The sequence below is a fragment of the Ammospiza caudacuta genome, chromosome 6 (genome assembly GCF_027887145.1).
Source record: "Ammospiza caudacuta isolate bAmmCau1 chromosome 6, bAmmCau1.pri, whole genome shotgun sequence".
NCBI lineage: Eukaryota > Metazoa > Chordata > Aves > Passeriformes > Passerellidae > Ammospiza > Ammospiza caudacuta.
In genome coordinates, this window is record NC_080598.1 from 50906232 (window position 1) to 50929787 (window position 23556).

General features: G+C 33.6%; 2 protein-coding genes across 4 annotated transcripts in view; one reads left to right on the top strand and one right to left on the bottom strand.

Annotated features, from left to right (window-relative positions):
* PPP4R4 (protein phosphatase 4 regulatory subunit 4) overlaps positions 1-23556 on the top strand; it is a 58267-nt gene that overhangs the window by 32817 nt on the left and 1894 nt on the right. For 2 of the 3 annotated variants that reach the window (XM_058806418.1, XM_058806420.1), the window contains 18 exons: positions 1159-1266; positions 2729-2850; positions 4388-4510; positions 6636-6805; positions 7842-7961; positions 9416-9493; positions 10289-10372; positions 11476-11658; positions 12373-12478; positions 13234-13381; positions 13881-14025; positions 14889-14930; positions 15021-15095; positions 16997-17072; positions 17493-17573; positions 17902-17995; positions 18433-18503; positions 19270-19405. In XM_058806418.1, coding sequence (XP_058662401.1) covers positions 1159-1266; positions 2729-2850; positions 4388-4510; positions 6636-6805; positions 7842-7961; positions 9416-9493; positions 10289-10372; positions 11476-11658; positions 12373-12478; positions 13234-13381; positions 13881-14025; positions 14889-14930; positions 15021-15095; positions 16997-17072; positions 17493-17573; positions 17902-17995; positions 18433-18503; positions 19270-19405 — 1962 coding nt within the window. The remainder of the gene's footprint in view (positions 1-1158; positions 1267-2728; positions 2851-4387; positions 4511-6635; positions 6806-7841; positions 7962-9415; positions 9494-10288; positions 10373-11475; positions 11659-12372; positions 12479-13233; positions 13382-13880; positions 14026-14888; positions 14931-15020; positions 15096-16996; positions 17073-17492; positions 17574-17901; positions 17996-18432; positions 18504-19269; positions 19406-23556) is intronic. The other variant, XM_058806419.1, reaches the window with a different exon arrangement.
* The window catches only part of SERPINA10 (serpin family A member 10), a 28330-nt gene continuing 12232 nt past the window's right edge, over positions 7459-23556 (bottom strand). Inside the window, exon 6 of the mRNA XM_058806422.1 lies at positions 7459-7656. The gene's annotated coding sequence lies outside the window, so the exon portion shown is untranslated. The remainder of the gene's footprint in view (positions 7657-23556) is intronic.

Below are 23556 nucleotides of genomic sequence, written 5' to 3' on the forward strand. Positions count from 1 at the left end.
TTCAAGTCTCATTCTCATTCCCCTTTCAGAAGGGCTCTTGGTACAGGCCCAGAAGACATACCCATCCTCAGGAGTAGGCAATGTATAAGCATATCTTCACTTTCTTCTGCAGAATGGCACAGTTTTTCTTCATAAAATTTATGCTATAATTAAAAACTTTGTATTTGATGTTATTCCTAGTTTGTTTTAATATCCTGTCCTTGTCATGGAACATTAGTTTTTCTTCCCTCCAGTGTTCCAAGTTAAAAAGTACTTTTTCTTTTTATGTAGTCCCTAATTTAGTGTATTCTAAAATTCCAAACTTCCAAGACTGTACAATTTTTGAAACTTGAGGCTAAATTTTTTCTGTAAGAAGTAAATTAATTTCCACTGAAATGAATAGAGGCTGTGCAAGCTGGCTTGAAAATTTGCTTGTCAGTGTCTACATATTATTTATCTTGAGTTTTGCAATAACATAAGGATTTTTATAGGGATATTTTATGAATAATTATGACAGAACCTTGAACAGTGAAAGGAAACACAATGGCTGATTCTGCCTAGTTGTAATATGTTTTTACTGAAATAAGAATCAAAATTTTTATTTTGTATCTGCCATTGATTTAGATTGATACTTGGTCTACTTGCCTGAAGGCATTGAAATATTCAAGCTTTTAATCTTAAATTCTATTTCTCCTTTCTTCCTAATTATGTCTTGGGTGATACCTGCAAATCAAAGATGAGGTATTACAGACATTTAATTGGGATTTGCATTTCCATTTATATAATCTTTTTATTGTTTCAGTGGTTGTTCAGAAATTGTACTGAAGATTAGAAGTTATTAAATGAGGACAGCATCCTACTAAAGTAGCCTACCTACTATTTTTGTAGAGAAATTATTTCTTTTATAAGAAATAATAGATGAATATGAGCAAAATATAATGACAGTAAATATTCTTTTTCCTCTTTCTTTATAACATATTTGCATATCTTTATAATATATTTGCATCCAATGTACAATATTCTTTTCTAATGGCTGATTATCAGAAAAATCCTTTACTGTATGTGATAAATTAGTAATACATGGGTTAAACAGATAATATGTGAGTAAAGTTCAGTATTACTCAATAGATTTTATAGATTCTTTTTCTCTATACTAATAGAAAATGTTCACATTTTTAGTGTTAAAAGAGAGGTGCTTCCATTGGTAAAATCACTGTGCCAGGATGTGGAATATGAAGTTAGAGCTTGCATGTGTCGGCAGCTGGAACATGTAGCTCGAGGAATAGGGTGAGTGCAATTTGCCTGACTGATCTAAAATGCAAAATATTTCTCTAAAATGTCAGCCTAAAAACTCCTTTTAAAATTGCTGAATTCATGCATACTCAGTTATGAATTTGGAATGTGCAGATGTGTTCTAAATTCTGTTTAGTGTCTTTAAAATGAACTTAATTTCACTTATTCTAAATTTCACTTATTCTGGGAGTTGAAAGTTTAAAAAAAATAATAAGTATTATGCAGTGGCAAATGACAGCTTTACTGGTAATTTACACCACCTTAGAACAGTGGGTTTCATAGGGCTAAATACTTTGTTATCAATTACTGATCTTTCCTGTGTATTTTTCCTTTGATTCTTTCCTCACCAGCTTTTATTTTTAGCATTAATGTATTCACATAGACTGTTCTATCTCTTTTTGCTTAATTCCTTCTCAGTGCTTTGGATGATTTAATCTCATGAGATTGGACATTGAGGGCTTTCAGTATGGAAGCTATTCCAGTGTATCATGTTGAGGATAAATAGGTCGTAGGTAAATAAAAAAATAACTAAACAGACATGAGCAAATTTTCAGGTAAATATTGAAGGTATAATGTGACAGCAGTCCAAATACTTATTTTTACTAGTTAGTGTTATTGCCACTTAAATGATCTGTTATTTTCTCATAATTTTATTTGAATATTTAATCATTTTCTTGGAAGAACACTGTTAACACCTCTTGATTTCCTCGTAGGTATAATGAACTCTGTAAGATGCAAATCACTTTGATGCTGATTATAAACATTTGAAAGGATTATTGTTTATATTGACTTACAAAAGGGGCAGCTGTTACTGTTTTAGTCTGATTGGAAGGAGTATTTTGAGCATTATTATTTCAGCATCCTGGAGTTAACTATCACCAGTATTTTAGTAGGTCAGTATGTACCAAGGCAAAAAAGGACAAGCAGAACCCTTTTTTTACTACTTTAAACTAGGGCCAAAAGTCAGTGTTTAGACTAGTTGGGAAATGGCATTTTTTCTGAGCAGGAGGCTCATCTTAGATTTGTAAAATTTCCAGACACTTCAATCCAACATGGCTAATATTTATTACATTTTGACTTTAGACCATCATAATGAGCACATTTGATCATAAGAATTTTCTTAGTGATACAGTGAAAAGGCTGGAGTCCTTTGATTTTTTTTTTTTTTTTTTTTGGTCTACATTTTCTCTAATTTATTTTGAGCTAATTTGAATGTTTTTTAATGATGAAGTTCTGCATTTAAAGTTTTTATGCTACCTTGGTTGAAAATGAAGAAAAGTCCTGAGATTGACTGGAGGTTTTATATTTAACTTTCATTTCCTTAGAACTTGGTCTGTTTTTTCTTCTTGACTACCCAAAAAATATCTAAATGAGTATTTCAAGGCAGAATTCTGTTTTGCAGTGGCAGTATTGTTTTGTTGTAAGTTTCCTTTTGACTGCTTGCTTCATGTTGCAGGACAGAACTAACAAAAACTGTGGTGCTTCCTGAGTTGGTGGAGCTGGCAAGAGATGAGGGCAGCAGTGTACGCCTGGCAGCTTTTGAGACCTTGGTGAACCTGCTTGATATGTTTGATGCAGGTAAGAACCTAATTTAGTTTCCTAGCCCAATTCTTAGTGCTCTAGTGCATCTTATAATTGTATTTAAATGCTTTTTGTTCCAATTGCATTATTCAGACATTTCTGATTTTATTTTGTTCATTGCTTTGTCCTTTGTATTTCCTTATATTTCATGTCTTGCAATGCTTTATATGCAGAAAATTTTAAGGGAGGTGAGCTAGTTGTCCATGAAATCAATTATCATGTTCCAAGTTTCTAATATAATACATCTAAATAGAATGAGTAAAATTACTGCATAAATTATGGGAATATTTGGTTGCTAGTATTTAATTAATTAATGTAGTGCTATCAGTACACCAAATACAAGGTGTTAGCTCAACAAAAATGTACTGTACAGCAACTTGGTGATGAATTACTACAATATATGTATTTAAGCCATATAGAGGTGTGGATAAAGAAAAGAAAAATATAGGATAGCTTTGGAGAGAATACTGTAAATGGATTTTTTAGCAGTGAGTGTTTATATCAGTAAGTATGATAGTAGGTTAATTTTCTAGTTCTTGAGCCTCTGTATTGGTGCTATCAAGTTTGTGCTTCTCTTAGTACCTCTCACTCTTCACTCCTCCTCCCCCACCCCCTGCTGTAACTACTGCTTTGAGATACTGTAAGAAGCTTAGAGAAAGCAATCAGGGTTATTTACAGGTTTTTAAGGAATGGTTCTAGAAGTTGGGTTTGCGTGGGTTTTGCTTTCATGGCTGAACTAGAAAATGAACACTTCTGAAGGCAGATGACCCAATATTACATCCTAGAGTGTCTCTCCCACAATATCAAAATATTTCTTCAGGCCAATCTATTGTTCAGCCACAATTATTTGCTGAATTTTGCAGTTGATCTACCATTAAAAATCATTATCCCTTTAAATCTCAAACATTTTAATACAATGATTTTATTTAAAATAAGTCCAAAGACATAAATTTCTTCAAACATTTGCTCATTTATTTTATAAAGACACAGAGTGTTTGGATTTGGCTCTAATTTCTAAATTATTTAATTTATTTCCTGTGTCCTTAATTATTTTGTTTCTCTGTGAATTTATTGTATACCAAAAGATTTTGAAACACTTCTGAGTAGGTTTAAAAAAATTAACATACAGAATATCCTGATTTTTCTATTTACTGTCACAGTCATGTTCAGTCTTGATCTCCCTGTATTCCTACTATTGTGAGAAATCTTGTTGTAGGAGTACTGCAGTATTCTTTCTCTCTCTATATTCTTGGTGAATGGAGAAGGTAGTCACTGTTTATTTATTCTCTGCCTCATCCTTTACTGGGGATGTCTTTTCACTAACAACAACCAAAAAATGAACATAACAGGAGAGGTACTAAATTTAGGATCATTCTCTCTACCTCTGGTTTTGCACCTTCAGTGAGTGCCTGCCAGCAGTAATCTTGAGAATGTTAAAAGAAATTTTTATCCATTTATTACAGTAGTTCAGTGTCTGTGCTCTTTTTAAAATGTTGACAAATGGCTATCTCTACAAATTTCTTTTGTTTTTCAGATGATCGGAGTCAAACTGTTCTCCCATTAGTGAAATCGTTCTGTGAAAAATCCTTCAAAACAGATGAATCTATCCTAGTTTCCTTATCTTTCCATTTAGGGAAACTCTGTAATGGATTATATGGTATGATTTAATTTCATTTTAAAAATCTTAAACATGAGGGAAGATTGGAGAATTTGAATCCCTTGGATGGGGGAGAAAACGAAATGGTAGTTAGTTAGATTTTGGAAATTTCCTCTTAGGGTGACCATCTGCATATTGTTTATTATTGTTTTTGTTTTGTTTAGACATGGTCAAAGATGGAAACGGTGTTTCATCTTTATTGGTTTGATTGATTTTTTGGGGTATTCTGGAGCTTGTCATTTGGATGATAGAATTTTTGAAACTAAAAACCTCTGAAAACATTATGATGTTAACTTTGTTTTTTTCCGTGCTTGATCTCCTTTTTAAGGCACAGTGCAGAACGTGCCCCTTAAAGAATTTCGCGGGAGAAAGGACATGCCATGTGAATTTCCCAGCTGCAGCTGAGGCCAAATCTGTGCCCATTACTTTTATACCCAAAATCTGTGCTTGAATTTTCACTTGAGCACAGCACAACTTTCCTTGATAAGTCTGCCCACCATGTATTACCTGTGGAGGAAGAGCACAGAATCATGGCTTTACATTATAATTTCCCCCTAGACTCTTAAAACCTTTGATCTTTCCTACAGCTCTTTAAAATGAACCTTAATGATTATGTTAGACATGATCAAAGTGACCATTGCTTCACTGCAGATTACTTGAAATGGCTGTTCCACAGTGTCAAAATGTTATTTTCAGAGACAGGGAGCTAGGACAGTCCATCCTGTGTTTATCATGTTTTTCCAGTCTTCTTTTCTCTAGGTTGAATGACTAACTCATGATCTTTCTTCATCTCTGAACTCCATCTGAGTAGTTCATATTTTTCTCAAAGTGTTACGCCTTAGAGCAGCTGAATGAAGTGAAAGGATTGCTTCACACATCTTGCCAAATATACAGTCACATTTTTCAGTATGAGAAATTGCCTTTTAAAAAAAATCTTGCAGCTAGTCTTTCTCTTTCCTGGCCTTGTGCAGGTGATGCAGATCAGGCTAAGCGTGGTACCTTACTGCTATTCTAATGGAATAATAGTACAAAGTTTTAGGACCATATGTCCAGTTACTGAAGATCATTTTAAACTCTGTCTTTCTGAAGAATAAGCAGTCTCTGTCCTTGGTTGATGCTTTCAGAATGCTGAATAAGCAAAATCTCTTGTCTAGCATCCAGAATGAAAATACTAAATAGTACCACAACTAGGATAGAACTTACTTTATACCATTGCCTATCTTGTCACTAGTATATGGGTAGTTTTCTCTAAGTTGTTTTTCCAAGCAGTTTTGGAGCGCTTTTATAGTTTTTAATCTATCATTCCTGTTCCCTTGTTGTGAAAGACATGATCATTATTGCCTCTTTTGTTTCACAGGTCATGTTATCCCATACTAGAAGGAAATTGAATCAGTTTGACAAGTTTCCCTTTTGCCATGTTGGCTATTGCTATTTTTTGGGGGGGATATATGTGTGTGTGTGTATGTTGGTATTTAGCAGTAGATTTCTTTTTTTTTATTTGTTTCAATTCTTTCAAACATGTGAAAGTAACCTGATTTACATAATTATATGGCTTGTCCATTCTCTCTCCAGCTATTAAATATAAGTACCACTTCAGCCCTTTTCTATTCTGTTATTTAAGATTTCAACAACTAGTACTTTGAGTACTGGAATGAAGAACATCTGACTGCACATTTTGAAAACCTCTTGTTTAAGATCCACTGACCTGTTGTTTCTCTACTTAAAGCTTGAATTTTTGTCAGAGTTATTAATTGTACTCAGCCTTATGGTATTAGTGGAATTTGAAAAGAAAAATTCTTAAGAATTTCATTGTTCTTGATACCAATCAATGATAGCTCATCCTTGTCCTCTGGAATAGAAAATTGAAGCTTTTTTTGGTTATTTCTGTTATTACTAATGTACTTGTAGTTTTTAAATTCTTCTTGCTAATTACATTCCAGTTTGTTCTGAGTACTTGTGTGTAGTGATTACACTCTGCTAGATTCAAGGGGGGTGGGAGGAAGAGGAGGGATAAAATCAAGATATTTGATAGATTTTAAAGTGAGATTTGTTTGGGTATATTATTAATAGGATTTGTAATGAGGAAGGTTTGTTGTTTTGTTTGGTTTTTTTTTCTTTTTTTGAGGCATTTTTACTCCTGAACAGCACTTGCGGTTTTTGGAATTTTATAAGAAGCTTTCCACACTGGGTTTACAGCAGGAAAATGGGCATAATGATAATCAACTACATCTGCAAACTCTGGAACAGGAAAAGAAGTATATTTCTGTGAGGAAGAACTGTGCTTACAATTTCCCAGTAAGTAGTATTAATTTAAGGTTTAATAGTAATTTGTGTTGAACATATAGTACACTAAATAGGACTACTAGTGATACAAGTGATAGAGGAGTTATTCCCAAATTCTTCATTATTAGCTAGATTTTAGCTCTTTCCTGTAAACTTTCAGTTAGTAAGCTTATGCAAAAGAGGTAGCAGGAAATATTACTATTTGCAGAGCCTCAGAAAATTATTGGCAAATTTGGACTGAGGAAATGGTGTTCTAAGAGTTTACTGGTCTTATTCTTTCCTGCACATTTTTTCCAAATGCTTAGCACAAAGGATTTGGGAAAAGGTCTGTGAAACAGAGTCCCCAGTTTCAACCCACTTGAATCTGCACTTCCACATTCATTGTGTGTCACATCATTCTAGGGAGTTGGAGATTGAAACTGAATGCTCAGGTTGATGTTTCAGTCATGTTCCTGCCTGAGTACAGAAAGTCTTTTCAATTTTATGTGAGGTCTTTAAATACACCAGTCATATTTCTGTAAATCTACTTTTTATTTTGACATTCTGTATTTGTATTCAATGAAAACATGTTTGCACCAAGAGCCAGTAGACAGCTATTTTTTCTTCTGCCTTTTGAAGGCAAACACAAAGGCAAAAATGTAGGTAGACATCTGTGGGTTTATTTGAGCAAAACCAAGGTATGTACAAACACAATCATATTGAAATTCAGATTCTTGCTTTGCTGCTTGCTAAAATGTTCTTTGTTTTTGATGTATCCATTTGCAGTTTTTGTAGAGTACAGAAACATTAGCAGTATTTATAAATCTGAAGTTTTATATCTCATGGTTTTAGTCTTTATCTTCAAAAAACAGCCTGCAGCATGTCTGGAAGAAAAGTAAATTCAGTTTAGTTCTCAACTCTGGATTTTGTCTGGTGTTTTAAAAAGGCCAACAAAACCTCCCCACTTCCTTTGTAAAATAACAACATGCTGCCTCTCAAGTTCATCTGAAAGTCTCTGCTACTTTCATGCTTAACTGCATAGTTTAAAAAGGACTTTATCCTTCCACAGGCCATGATTGTTTTTGTGGATCCAAAGAACTTCCATTTAGAACTTTATTCTATATTCTTCTGCCTTTGTCATGACCCTGAAGTTCCTGTCAGATATACCATGGCCATTAGTTTCTTTGAAGTAAGTCTACAATGGTTCTTTGTTACTGCTCACATGGTTTTATTTTATTTTGTTATTGTCTTTAGGCTTACATTCAACCAAAATAAAAAGAGATGAGAAAATGTATTGAAATTATTTAGTTTTTCAAGGGTGTTTGGTTCCTTCTAACCTCTTTAATAGCCCATATACACAAACATTATTTTATTTAAGTTGTGTGACATTTGTCTACAAGAGATTGCTGCTAGGTCAGATTGTAAGGAGCAATGAAAAAAATGTACAAATGCATAGGTATTATTAACTATATGGAGTGAATTCCAGAAATTAAAATGTGTTTCATAACACTCTTGTGTTTCAGTCTTGGAGCTTAGCTTAGATCCTATTTTTTTGCTGGGGAAATTGGTAAATTAAGCAGTTTGCTGAAAACCTTAAATGAGCAATAAAGGGCAAAATGGCTTTATTTTCACCATTGTAAGAAAGATGTATGGATTTTCAGTTCTCATTACATGTTGATGTCTTGTTCTAATGAATGATAGTCCAGCATAATTGTTGAAATTGTAAAATTAGCATCAATTCTACATAATATTTTATTTTAGCTGCATAGCACTATTAAGGTACTGCCTGAATATAAGGAAAGTATTTTAGCTCATTTAGAAAAACCTGTAAAATTATACCTTGTTCTAAATGAACATTTCGTTCTTTTTGATTTAATTTTAACAGTTTAACTAGGCAACCACCTGACAGGCAAAAATGAGTAATTTATGGCATTCCCTGCTAGCTGGATTACTTTCCAAAAAATATAAGTCATTGTAGCCATTTTCTTAAAGCTTCATCTTGATTGGAAGTAAGCTCTTATTTTCACTTGGCTTAAAGGAGCATTAAAAAAAATAATCTAAATATTTCTTGGGGCAAAAAAAATCTCATTCTTCAAGTTTGTGTTATGCTTGCTATAAAAGCTTTTTAATAGCATGGAGATGGACTGCTGGTGTTTTTTAAAAATTTACATGAGACTTATGAATCACATGAGTCACTGTAAAAAACCAAAAGGAGTAAGGAGTGGAAACTTCAGGTGGAAGGTTGGGGAAACTTAAAATCCAGCACAGGATATAAAAATTTTGTGTTTCATCTTCTGTAAATTATACAGCAGGCTGACTCTTAACTCTCCTAATTTACAGCATTTGAATATTCCTCAAGGAAATTTCTAGCCTTGCAGTGCAGCCTAAAAATTTCTTGTTAAATGTGAAATGGAGTTAATTTCAAAAGCAGGTTTCATAGTTAGATAATAGACCTGTTTCTTGTCTCATGTTCTTTATCTAAGCATATTTTTAATGTGATCAGTGGGAAAGTACACAACTTTAGGAAGCTGATATTAAACACTTTTTTCTGTGTCTCTTCATGCTTGCTGTAAAGCAAGAAAGCAGTGTTGAGCCATAGAACTAAAGAATGTTTCACCTTGCTATCTTACTGTCATTTTCTAGGTTGCTAAGCTTTTAAATTCTGATGTGTATACAATACATAAAGAACTGGTTACACTATTACAGGATGAGTCACTGGAGGTAATACACTTTTATTGGAACTTTTTGCTTGCTACATTGAGGCAGATATCTTCATGTTTAATAACTCTTCACTACCATAGTAGAGTAACAATTTGAAATGATTAACAGCTTTTTACTTCTATTGCACAGACTCTGCATAAAGACACCAGCCCTCTGTGAATAAAAAGAAGGAAAAAAGGAAGGTGTTTGAATTTAGTAAACCTACACTAAATTTATTAGCTTTTAAAAATACTAATTCTAAATAGTTTCAATTGCTGTATTATTTATTATCTTACAAACTCTAAAAAGCTTTGGGTTTGGTACTATATTAAAATAATAGTTGAGAGCATTCAAGGTCTTTTGCTTTGTTTCATTTTTATTGTCCATTTGAGGATGAGATAAAGAAGTTGTGTATGGTTAGAAGATCAAGATTTTCAGAAAGAGTTTTGGCCCATGGTAACTTGCATAGAACATGAATCAGTTAGCACAGTGAGACTTTTTGGGATGTAAAAAAGAGACATGTTCATGAAAAAACCCCACCATTTCCTCTGATACTGGTTTCTCTGGTAGCAAGTTAGACTACTCCAGTTAGAAAACTTGTCTCATCACATAAATAAAAACTGAGACCTGTAATGCTTATATTACTTACTGCATTAAAATATCAGTCATCAATGCAACTAACCAATGCAACTAATCTCCATTTTCCTTTCAATATGAGAGAGCAGTAACTTGAAAGGTGTCAGCAGGGATATGTTGGTGAGAGTTAAAAATAGAGTTAATTTACAGACCTCTTTCATGCAGCCTTTCTTTAAATAGGTGTTAGATGCCCTAGTAGGTCACCTTCCTGAAATCCTTGAACTAATGACTAATAGAGGAGAAAACAATGGATCAGAAAGCAAGGTGGGTATTCTCATGGGGTTTTTCAAATTTTCTTTCTAAATGAGGGTAGTAAGAAATTTCAGACAAATTTTGTAGGAAGAGGCTTTCATTATTAGTTTCTGCTTTGAAGAGATAGAAAGTTTCCATTTCTTCTTTTATTGTTGACTTTATAAGCTTTAACATTAAAAAATTTGGAAAGGTTAGAGTTAATATGAAAATGAACAGTTTATACATGTTCTTTTTCTAATTAACCACAGTTAAGTGAAAACAAAACTTGGTTTTGTGTTAAGGGATCAATAGCTAATACCTATTTTAAATTTTTTCATATTGATGTATCAATTGCTCAAGGGTGCCATTTTCAGGCTTCTGCTAGAAGGAAATCTATTTCCTGAAGACACTGAATTAAGAGATCTGTACTCAGCTCCCATCTTTTCTAATTTAATTGTATGTGTCTCTGGATGATGGTTTATTCCCTGACTCCTCACCTCTAAGATGGAACAGAAAGGATGCTGGTTTTGAGAATACTTCCTGAATGTATGATAAATTGAGATATTGCAGTAGTATAAGAACTGAAGAAATTAATTCTCTTGTACGTGAAGAAGTTGACAGTGTAATTTAAAAATTTGAATTTGTCAGTTGTTTACAGCTGTAAATATATGTAACATACAGCAAATGCAGTGTCAGGTGTGGCAGTTTGTTTAATTTTTCTTAATATTAGAGGGAATTTAGCTTGGCTACTAAAAATTCTTTGCCTTCTACTGAGAAAAGGTGTACAATTCCTACTAAAATTAATTCCTACTAGAACTAATTAGGGGATTGAGAACAATAACTGCAAAGATTAAGAGGATAAAAGAGAATTGGGATTCATTTGGTTTGAGAAAGAGAATGCTGAGGAGAGCTGGCGTAATGGTTTTAATATCTGTAAAAGGGTGTTCCAAAGAGAACGGTGTTTAGTTTTCCTTTGTCAGGAGAAGGGATTAGAGATGAAAGTGTATTTAGCTAGGTACTAAAATACCTTTTGTATTAGTCTTCCCTTCTTCTATTGTTGTGATTTTCTTTTTAAGTATAGTGACAAGACACACAGCTTGAAAATGTAAAATTATTGTTTACCTTTCTGTTTCTAGTTACTCTCTATTCCTGACTTGATTCCTGCATTAACAACAGCAGAACAGAGAGCAGCGACTTCTTTAAAATGGAGAACACATGAGAAGTTACTGCAAAAATATGCTTGTCTCCCTCATATCATATCAAGTGATCAGATCTATTACCGTTTTCTTCACAGGATGTTGACAATCATTTTGACAAATGTGAGCCCACCTGTCGCTTTCTCATTTGTTTTGGTTTGTTAATGCAAGTTAGACCACTGGATATTTGCTCTGTGTAGTACTTCCTGTGTTATATTAAATTCCTATCATTTTTATGTGGTATATCAAGCCCTGTCATTATTTCTATGAGATTTTTTGCTGAAAACTTACCCCCATTTGAGGAACAAAATTTGGATTGACAGTTTTCTTCCTCCCCAAGACTTCTTCATTTCCTTGTGCTCATCATCAGTTTGTTTCTAGTTAAATCAAAACCTTTTCCTCTGAAATATGCCTTCTTTTTCCCGATTCCATACCTTGGTGTTTGTTCTTTATGAAAGAACTCTGCATTTCTAAAGTAAATTTTCATTTAAAGCTACTAGTCTGAAATTTTACTGAGTTAATTGAAGAATAAAACTGTTGTAAAAGAAGATTATGTGAATTTTATTTCTAACATCTGTAATACAGAAGGTGCCTTGCAAACATGGAATATTTTAAGGTGCTTATGAAATAGTTAAATCTACAAATTGGGCAGAAGGAATAAAAAAGCAGGTGTTTCATGAATAGGCCAAACTTCCTAATTCTGTCTTGCATTATGACATTTATTTTAAAATTTATAAAGTTACTCTGCTTTTTAGCTATTTTTTTTCTTATTCTCTAGAAGTTTTTAGTCATACTCCTGCAGATACATTTAACTGTGTTTCCTTTATTTCTTTCAAGAATGTGCTGCCAGTGCAGAAAGCAGCTGCTCGGACTCTGTGTGTTTATTTGCGCTACAATCGCAAACAGGAACAGAGACACGAGGTTATTCAGAAACTGATCGAACGTAAGAGATGATCTTTCCTCCATTACTGGGAAATGAAAGCTAGTTTTGGCTGAAGATCTATTTACAGTTACATTTATTCAGTGTAATTTCCTTCCATCATTGGAGGGACTATGCTTGGAAGACATTCAGTTTCTCATCACCAGCAAAATGTACTGCGCATATGTGAGGAATAGAGCTGGAGTTATATAAGTTTATAGAAAAGGCTTGGGGAAGAGGCAATGCAGAAACTGATAATATGCCAAGACCTTTCCAGCCCTACTTCTTTTAGCCAAAATTACTAAATTGTTGGTGCAGCAATATAAAAACCAGAGTTCCGCTGTAGAACTAAAATTCTCTAGAGACTTCAGCATAATAAGTCTCAGAAATTAATTTATTAATCAGTCACCTATATTTGATGTTTTGGTGTATGCTGTGTGTTTTAAAGATAGCTTAGGAGTTTTAACAATCTTCATTAACATTCCTTGATGTTTACACAGTAATTTTGATATTCCTGTGACATGGTTTGAAAGGCGTACAGGACTTTGTTAACACTGTAGCTAGTTCCCTTGTTCTTTTGCTTTTTTAAGTGTTCACTGACAGAATTGATTGAATTTAGAATGTTAGTTTTTTACTAAAAGAAAGAATTGAAATAGGCTGAGAATATGTCTTTTGATGCCTGTGATTATCATCTTTTAAGTCAAAGGTCAGCCTGTGAAATGTTTTCTATCTGACATTGAAAACTTGACAGATAATATCTGCAAATTTTTATTTTTCAGAACTGGGTCAAGGAAAAAGTTACTGGAACAGGCTTCGTTTTTTAGATACTTGTGAATTCATTATGGAACTGTTTTCAAAATCATTCTTCTGTAAATACTTCTTTTTACCTGTGCTTGAACTTACCCATGACCCAGTGGCAAATGTCAGGTATGTAGAATATATAGCAGTGTACAGGAAAAAAAGCTATAAATAATGTATTAAGAGATACTGTTAAAAGTTTTATGTTTTACTTAAATAATGGAACTTGAGTGAAAACATAAAGAGCCTTCAGAATGACCAGTACTAAAGATGCAGGGGAGTGTGGGAATGGTGTTAGAAAATCCCAGAAGTAGGTCAGTAGGTAACTGATAAAGTTAGGTGTGCATATCACTTGGAAAATCCAGAGGTCTCCTTATTTTTCTAGATTTAAAAAGAAACCCAGAAAAACCAAAGATGTTTATGGTCTGTATTCATGATCTATAGAGACTTTTTGAAAACAGTATGTCTGGAATCAACACATAAGCAACAATCACTTCTGAAAAATAAGACCACCTAATTATTTTGTGTCAAATGCTAGCATGTTATACATTGAGAATTAATAATATGTATTAAGCATCTGCATCAAAAAGTGAATATTTGGGTTGTTTGTTTGGTTTTTTTTTTGTAGAATGAAGCTATGCTGTTTATTGCCAAAAGTCAAATCTACTCTGAAGATTCCCACTGATAAACATTTACTTCAGCAGCTGGAATTATGTATAAGGAAACTTCTGTGTCAAGAGAAAGACAAAGATGTCTTGACTATTGTGAAAAGAGTAAGCATTTTTCTTTTTAAGCAGTGTTTAATCTTGGGTTTATCACTGAAAGTTAAGATGACTAAAGTATGCTTTCTGTGGATTTTCTCAATGTAAGAACAGGAGACAAAAAATTCCATTCTCTATTATGTAATTTTGAACAATTAAAAGATGATGCAGTATAGTATGTTCTGTGAATTTCAGGAGTGTTAATGTTTCCTTGGTTACTTAGATTGCAGTTATTTTGTAGTGATTCAAATTCAGGATTTTGGCTCAATGACCATTTATGAAATAAAAAGACTAGAGAAAGATTGAATGTTGATTCTAGTAGAACTCATCAGGTTTGTGAGACAGAGATATCTTGTTAGACTAGATATTTTTCAATATGCAGACAAAACATTTGCAGGATTTTGAAATGCTACAAATGTCTTTTTAATGTGAATATTCAAAAAAGTACATCTTTCAGGAATGTCCATGCTTAGTCTCAAATTTAGAAACCATGAAGTGAAATAGCTCAAGTAGGTGGCTTCCTTACAGGGCCAGTCTGCAGGAGAGAGACTGGGTGAGCACCTGTGTGGAACCTTCTGAGTTAGACACAGGTTCCTGAGTTGCTTTTTTCAGTCGTGGTTCCTATGCCTGTGCCATAGCTATGCTTGCTGTGGTGCTTCCTTGAGTGTATTTTGACTTCCATACAGATATTCTGTGAATCTATTCATTGTGAGTCTCAGCAGGGCTCAGAGAATACTCTGATGCTTTTAAACTGCATTTGTGCCATAAAAATAAAAGCATAGGCTTCAAATATGTAGGAAGAAAAGGCAATTCTTTACTTCATGGTATGACATTCTGTAGAGTAATAATAAATAATGGTTTCATTTTCTTTGTAGACAGTGTTAGAATTGGATAGAATGGAGATCTCTGTGGATACTGTAAGTACTTATTAACTTTAATACTTACCAACTATTCTTAGTTTCCATTTTCGTGTAGTGATTTTTGTTTTTATTGATTTTATTTTGAAGTTTCAGAAAAGATTTTACGAAAATGATTTATTGGATCAAGAAAAAGAAAGGCAAGAACATCTCCTTTTGGAAATGGTATATTTTATCAGTACGCTGTCATTATTTTAAAATAGTTTCTAGCTCCATATTAAGGAGGCAGTAATTTTAAGGTGTAGGGGAAATTTGTATTTTGGAGAGACTCGATGGGTTCATTATCTCTCTGTGGTTTCATTTTATAATTTATAATAGGGTTAAGTCCTTCAAAGTAACATGGAACATTTTTTTTCTTTACTACCTAAATTTTGCTGTATCAATTAGAAAGGCACACTTGAGTTTCTTGAGAAATACCATGTATATTATGATAAACTGACCATGAAACACCTCAGAGTTCACATACAGCTTCCCAAGGCAAAGAAATTAATCTTGTAACTTCTTTTGTCCTAAGGAAGCCAAAGAATGCTCTGTGTTACAGGCTTTCCAATTAGCCAGGAAAGAGAGAAAAGCAAAAGGTGCAGTAGGCACTTCAGCACACAGCTTATATCTTCATCTCATCTCCACAAAGCCTAAATTAGACCACTGCAGTCCTCCTGTCTCTGCCTCCCCTCCAGCCTGAGGTGGGAGAAGCTGAGCAGCTGACAGGATTCAGAAGCTCCTAAAATTGTTAGTATGGTTCCTGTGACTTGTAGTAAATAAACTTCTTTGTAGTGAACCAGAAGAGATTCAGGAGTGTCCCAAAAATGTCCTTGTTTCCTCCTTTGTGGTCCACTTTGATGTCAATGGGTATTGCAGGTCAGTATGAGCAAATATACCTGAGCCACAGATTTCCTTCCACTTCAGTGTCCTGAGCCAGCTGGGTTCTCAGACCTGCACACACACACTCAACTCAAAATCTTGAACTTGGCTCAGGCAGTCTGCAGATAGATACAGTTAATGCTTTTAGACTGAAAGTGTATGCCTGGTGCAAAAGAGCCTCCTGTGCTCCTGTGTGTTGTATGATGACATCAATTTTTACCCTGTTTCTACAGCTGCAGTTTAGAAAAGCACCTGAATTTTTATGGTATAGGCCACTAATATGTGCAACCCTTCTGTGTCACAAAGGCCTCATTAGCACTGTCTGTGATGCTTTTGGGAAACCTGAGAGGGACACAGGGAACTGGGACATGTTGCAGTCCCAAAGAGATGAAGAGCCATTCAACCCACTTAAATCTGACTGCCAAAGATTTTAGTACTGAATATGTTAGTAAGTTTCCTTCATTTTAGTAGCTGATTTTGTAGGAACTATTTTCCAGCAACCCTGACCTGAATTAATTACCTCTTTCTTTTCTTGACTGGGTAGTAATTAGAATGACATGAAAAATATAGTTTAGAGCAGTTATGGTTCACTTAACTTTTATTCTGAAAATGGTATAGAATATTAGCTAATATTGTATAGTTTTTTGAAGCTGGTGTGATATCTACTTATCAAATGGAATATATTTTTAGGCTGGGTAGTATTACAGAAGGGCAAATAAATTCCATGAACCTGAACAATTTTACATAGTTGATTTTGTCATAAAGATTTATCAACTGTAGATGTTAATTTTAGATCTTTATAAAGTTTGAATATATGTGACACAGCTTAAAATCTAAGAAAAACATTTTCATTGAATTGTATGAAATAAAAGTGTTGCCTGTTCTGTTTTCAGGGTGTCTGTGTTACAGAAAATTTTTACATTGCCAGCTGCCAATGTCTGTATCTTTTTGAATATAAAAAATGCCAAAAGCCAGGCATAATTTTAATTATAAGTTCTAGATGTGAACTTTAACTCTCTGAACTTTCTTCAGATTGTGGTTTTCAAATGAGATATGTACCCTGATTTCTTTCTGTATTACTTAATTGGTTCTCTGGATATTCATCAGGGATTGTAGAGCAGGAGAGTAGAAATGAACTGTTACTTGGAAACACATTTATTTACTTTTACCTGGGTAATATCTAAGAAAATTATTCATTCTTTTAGGAACAATTAGAAAAAGAGAAGCAGAAAAATGAAGGAAGATCTACAAATATTAATGATAAAATGTTTGAAAAGAAACGTAAGTTTGTTTATTTGTGTACATGTTTATGCATGCTTTACTCTTCTACAAAGGTAGTAGAGAAAGGAGCAGGAAAGAGACACTTTATACAATAAACAGATTTAGAAATTGGATATAAAAATTGTTTCTATGTATTAATGAAGTTGTTTATGAAAAATGGCCTCATATTATGTATAATAGATAATAACACATATATTTATTTTGGCTTTATTAATAAAATACATTACAGTTTTAGTTCTCTGTTATTTTTCATTTTGGGATATAGTGTAAGTACTTGTCTGTGGTATTTCTGAAGGGCTAGTAGCACTGGATTAGATAGTATTAATCTTTGCTCCAGGACTGATATGTCCACTGTTTTATAAAAATTTAAGTTTTAAGAGGGAAGGGATTTTACTGGACAGTTTTTTGGTTTTTTTGTAGGTAGAGACAGTAAAACATCATCAGTGTTGGCAAAAAGTATCAATCTCTCTATTTCTGGAAGCTCTTCTGGTACATCAGCAGGTAAGAAGAGTTCAAAAACTCACTGAAACACTTTGATTTCACATCATCAGATTAAACCCCAGCAAAGATGCTGCTGACATCTGTGGACCCAAGTTACACCTACTGCACAGAGGAAAAGATAGAACTGAATGTATTTTCTATGGTTTTTAGTTTTGTTTCACTCTGTAATATATAAATAGTGACTTAAGGTTTATTTTTTTAAATTGAAGTATTTAAATCATCTCGTTCCTTCGTTTACCATAGATTGACAGAAAAATATATTTTAAAGTGTTCTTAATTATTGAGGAAATGTAATATTCATATTAAAAAATGTTCTTTATAATTTTAGGCAAAGAAGAAAAAAAATCCAAGCTGGTTCGAAGCCAATCTTTCAGTACTCAAGTACTGCATCCAAAATACAGCAACATAGACAAGTGCCCTAAGTATCTTTATAATCTTCATTGCTTACCTCCTAGGCAAATGTTTGCTAATAGTCAGCTCTTATGAAATGAATGCTCATGGATCTCTGAAAGCTGTGATGTGCTCACTGAGTTGTGACTTATGTTTTCAGCTTTCTGTTTAATTGATTAACTGAAGGAAGAAACATCTAAGGCATGCTGAGGCCTAGAAATGGTTATGAATTCCTTTTAAGTTAATAAATGTCTCCTTTTATCATATATTAAAAGTAATTTTCCATATGAATTGCTAAATCTAATTTCACATATATTTCTTAAAGACATTTCAGCACAACTTTCTCATTTAATTTCTTCATATAAACTCAGAAATAACCTCCAATACTATTAAACTGCAGGATGATATAATTGAGAGGAACACTTTCGGAAATAACCAATTTGGTTCTGTTTTGCTTTGTTTTTTAAAGTAAAAGTTCTGCTACAGGATATACATCTTCAGTACCAGGGATGGGAAAGAGTTGTATGTTATCCTTTAGTGGTAAGTAGGTTACTAGAATGTGTTTTACTTCAGTTTTTTTGCCAATAGGGCCCAATTAGGCAGGCATACTCTAAGATATCATTCTCCTAAAGAAAACAGAATAATAGGTATCCAATTTATATGGGCATTTAAGTGCTAGTCTAGTAAGTGTATTTTTCAGATTTTTTTCCCCCCTACACATTTGTTTTAATTTACATTTAAAAATAGAAAAAATAAACTGAATTTGTCATGTCCTGGTTGGAATTCCAGGTATCATAAAAAGGTTGAGTTTTGAGTTTTTCCCCACCTATTTTACATGAAGAGAATGAATATTATGTAAAAATTCTACTGAACTAAGAGAGAGAAACTACTGTTTGGAGTTCTGCACATTAAGTTTTAAAGAGTTTGGATGATTAAAGATAAGATTGAGATGAATGGCTTCCTAGAGAAACCTGTCTTTCAATTCACTACCATTAGCCACTAGGCAATTAAATTACATTAAAGAGCTAAATTTTAAGCAGCTAATATTTGGCCTAAGAAATCACACTCTTTACATACATTAAATATATGAATATTTTCTCTGAAAATGTGTATTCCAGTTATTTAGGGGGACTGTTTAATAAAAATACTTGAAGAAATATTAAGTAAAAACCATTCCATTAAAATTTGGGATTAGTGCCATAGGAAATAAGCCACTATTGTCACAGGAAAAACAGCTTATTCTGTTTACTTTCTGTGCAGTGTTTTCAAAAAAGTTCTTTGTCTAAGCTGCCCCTGTGTGTTTCAGATGACTCCTTCAGGACTCATGCTGCTGGCAATAGTGGGAATGCTGCCTTCCCTTCCAGCTCTTCTCGCAACTTATTCAACTCAGCTGACCAGAAGAGAAATGGGAATAAGGAGAGTCAGACCCGAAGGATGAGCATGTAAGTTGTTGACAAGATGTTAATCTGAGCCTAGGGGTAACATTTTCAAAGGGAACTTAAAAGAGCCAAGTAAAAAAATTAGGCCTGTATTTATTATACTTCTGCACACGGATTTTGAAATACTAAAATAGCAGGGTAGAAATGTGGGATATGTAATTGTAACTGTTTCTCAGATGGCATTGCCTTCTAATTAGTCTTTCACATTGTTTCTCCTGCACATATTTGCATTCACTGGTATATAATTGAGAGGGTGGAATGGGAAAAAGTGAAGGTTAGTGCCTTTGATGTGTAATAACTACAGTCACAGTGATTTGGCTGCCTGTAGTTGGAGAAATAGAAGTATTTTTAGACTATTTAGTTTCTGATTTTCCTTCATTTTGTGGACTTATATATGTTTTATCATTACGTAACAATTCCCTTATGAATCGTGAGCCTTACAATGAACTGGTACTGGTATTTGTTAGTAATGCTGACTCCTTTGCCTTACCATTTACAAAAAAATCAAAAAATCAATGCTAGGCATCTCCCTCAGGCTGCTTTCCTTTAAACATCAGCCAGTGCTGTTCAGCATTTTGCAAGAACAAAATCAAAGATGTATTTTTTGCTCCTGTGCTAAAACTGTAAATCATAGAAAATCACTGTGACACACACTCACCCAGATCCCTGTAGACTCTAGCAGCAAATTCCCTGCAGATTCCTTTTACACTATAACTAAATTACTGCCATTGGACTAGCTGGAATTTTGTGGGCTCAAACTGAGACTTTTCTTTGCTAGCAGAGATTTGCCTTCTTAGTCAAGGCAGAATGCCTTGGAAGGAGCCAGCTACAGCAAGAAAGGGAGTCTGGTAAAGCAGACTTCAATGTACAATGTACAATGAAACTACAGCTGGAAGCTAAGATAGGAAAGAGAAAACATACTGGTTTGCTAGGTAGAGAGAGGAAACAATAGTGATGATCTGTTTTGGTGAATTAAATATCTGGATGAACACATTTTTCCACTTCTGTATTTTCAGTTTCTTTAAAAAATAAACCAAAATATCTTCCCAGCTTTAGTCAGGATTTTAAGTTAATAAAATTACTAAATTGCAAAATAAAACACTAAAAACTTTAACAAACAAAATAAGAAATTCTCAGGACAATATTCATTTAGCTCCTTGTGTACATGATTTTTTTTCTGCTGGAATTTTACCGTCTTCACTGTACAAGATAAATTGTTTTCTGGAATGAACTCAAGCTTGCATAGTGACCTGTAGTTTTTAAAACTGCTTTTATTTTGTAGAGAAGGTTGGAAGGTAAGTTGTGAATGCAGATGGCCTCTGTTAAGTAAGTGGCTTCACAGGAATAGTACTTAAAGGTGCCAAATCACTTTGCCCTCTGTCCCTGTCTTTGCCAGCGTCTAATGGCTTCTCTTAATACTACCCTCAGCACTTCAGACTTTCTGTAGGTGATCATTAGGGGGTCACTTATTTCAAAGTGCACCATTTCAAAGTCAGCAGTTAGATTAGTAGACATGCTGACATTTTCAGCTATCTCTAAAGTAAATGGGGCATTTATCTTGAGAACATAAAATGTAATGGAGTGCTACATAGTTTAAAAAATTAGGTGTGCTCAAAACCTCATTTTCTTTCACCCTAATCACTGAAAGCCTCCTTTCCTCACTTTAAAAACCAGAAAATTAGTTCAAATGTTGTAAATATTTTTAGCAATCTGTAGAAATTCCAATTACTTGTTGTCCCACAAGGATTTGGGGGAAAATAAATGCATTAATATTCACGAAGCCGTGAGGTGCAAAGGTTAGTTAAACTTATTTTTTTATCACATAAAACATTTCCAAATTTCAAAAGTTTTTTTATCTTTCATTTAAAATAAAACGGATATCTTTTGTTTAAATACAGAGGGACGGGAAAAGGCTCACACAGATCAGTTTGCACTTTTGTCTTCAGGCAGGAGAGTGGGATGTAAGAAACACAGCTTCGAATCTCTGTGTACCATTCCCAAATGAATACCCTAAGAACAGAGTATTTGAAAGTAGGTATCTGATCAAACACAGTGATCTGGGTGCTTTGTCTGGTTCAGAAAGTCCCTGAACTGCATGGGGTCAGAAGCTAAAGAGGATGTATCAGGGGGAAAAAAAACATTTTTGGGAAAAGAAGAGGAAGCTTAGGATGTCCTACATTTAGTTCTGAATAAGTTTTAGTATTCTGTGTTCTTATGGGAAAAGACATCTCTCAAGCTGGTCTAATGTCTGCTGTGCTGTAGATTCAACTTCTCTTTTGTAAAGTGACCCAATACTTAACTGTTTTCATAAGAAAATGAAGCAGCTTTATGAGGAGATATTAAGAGATACAGATACAGTAATGTCTGGTGGTAAATGCATTCAGTCACACACATGTTTAGCTGTACTTTTTTATCTTTTACTCAGGAAATCAGGCCTGGTGCTAAATATATGCACACTTAAATTAAAAATAAACAACAACAAAATAGCAAAAATATCAGTTTCAAGGAAGCATTATTTTCTAAGTTTGATGATGGAAAAAAATGATATCCAAATATATAAGCAGCTGACAGAAATGACTCTGTGAGAAGAATTTGACAATTGTACAGTGAGAGGTACAATTGATTGATGCTCACAAATGAGCACCACCTTTGGTGGACTGACTAAGGCAGAAAACTCACTAAGGTGAAAAAACAATAATTGAGTGTTTATTTAGAGTGTATCATCATGCAGATTCATGTATATGCTGGTTAAAATTTGCACTGATCGTCTCAATTCTGGCAAGACCTAATTTTTTGTTTCCTGGCTCTGCAGCTTGAGTAGGGTAACTTCTAAAATTTTTCTTTTTCTAAGTAAATATGTGGGCAGTAACACAATAATTGAAGTATAAGCAGATAAAATTAATGATTCGTAGTTTGAAGTGGTATATGTTTGGATAAAATATTGTTTAATTGCTTAAGCCTAATATTTCCTATAAAATTGCTCTACAGAATATTGGCAAATATTCACTTTTGACAATATAGTGCAGTTTGCAGGGATGAAGAATTTCTGGTTTAATATATGATAGTGCTCTAGGAAACTTTCAAAACTCAGAGTTACTTCGGTGGAGAACTGAAGTATTTTCTTACCACACTCATGCATTCAAACATTCAGTTTGAACTAGTTCACAAGTATGTGCCAATTAAAGTTTTATCTCTTTTTGAAAATAACACAGCTGCAAGAAAAAAAATAGTAAATCATGATCCAGTGCTCACAAGCAGGTGACAAGGAAGTATTGTTTTAGTGTAGGGGTCAGTTGCTAGGTCTTAGGTAATACTTAGGCCATAGAAAATGCCAGAATTATGCTAAAGCAGCACCCATATAATTTCATGAGGGAATCACAAAGAGAAGACTACCTGCTTAAAGTACCTGATGGAAAGGAAAGAATCAGAAAAAGCACTGGTTGAGTACTTTGTCCCACAAGAGATCTTGTTTAGTATGCAGAGCAGAGAAGTTTTTCTGACTTTCTGTTGAAGAGTTGCCAGTTAGATCATGAATCATCCTAGTGCAGACATTGACATAAATCATGAACACTGTGTTCTATCAAGCAGTCTGATCTTCTATCATTAGGCCATGTAGCTTTATTATATTCTTTTGAATGTTTTCAGTTTTATGAGATTGTTAGATATAAGATGTTCTGCTTGAATTTATATTGCTGTAATATGACTGAAAAGGTTCAACATGCAATTGTTTAAAACTATTTAGAAACTTTATAGATTTGTCAATGAATAGATCCACTTCATATATATATATATATATAGCATTTAAGTATTTTGCATCTTGCCTATAGACATACAAATATTGGCTGATATTATTTCACTTTTAATCAAAACTTTCTTTAAGGATGTGTGGTACATGTTTTCCATCTTTTAAAAAGAGGGAGTAGATTTATTGTTGCATAAAAAATATTTTTCTAAGTTATTATTATAAAATTCTAATTTATTATTAGTAAGTTAATTTTTAATGCAACAATAAATCTAAATAAATATCAGTATTTTATAAGATGCCCACAACTGACCTATAAGACATCCAGTTTGATGCATGTACCAGTTATATGTTTAAGTATCTTAAACTAATGTCTTTCATCTAGTCATATAATTGCTTAGAAAGTTAAGCA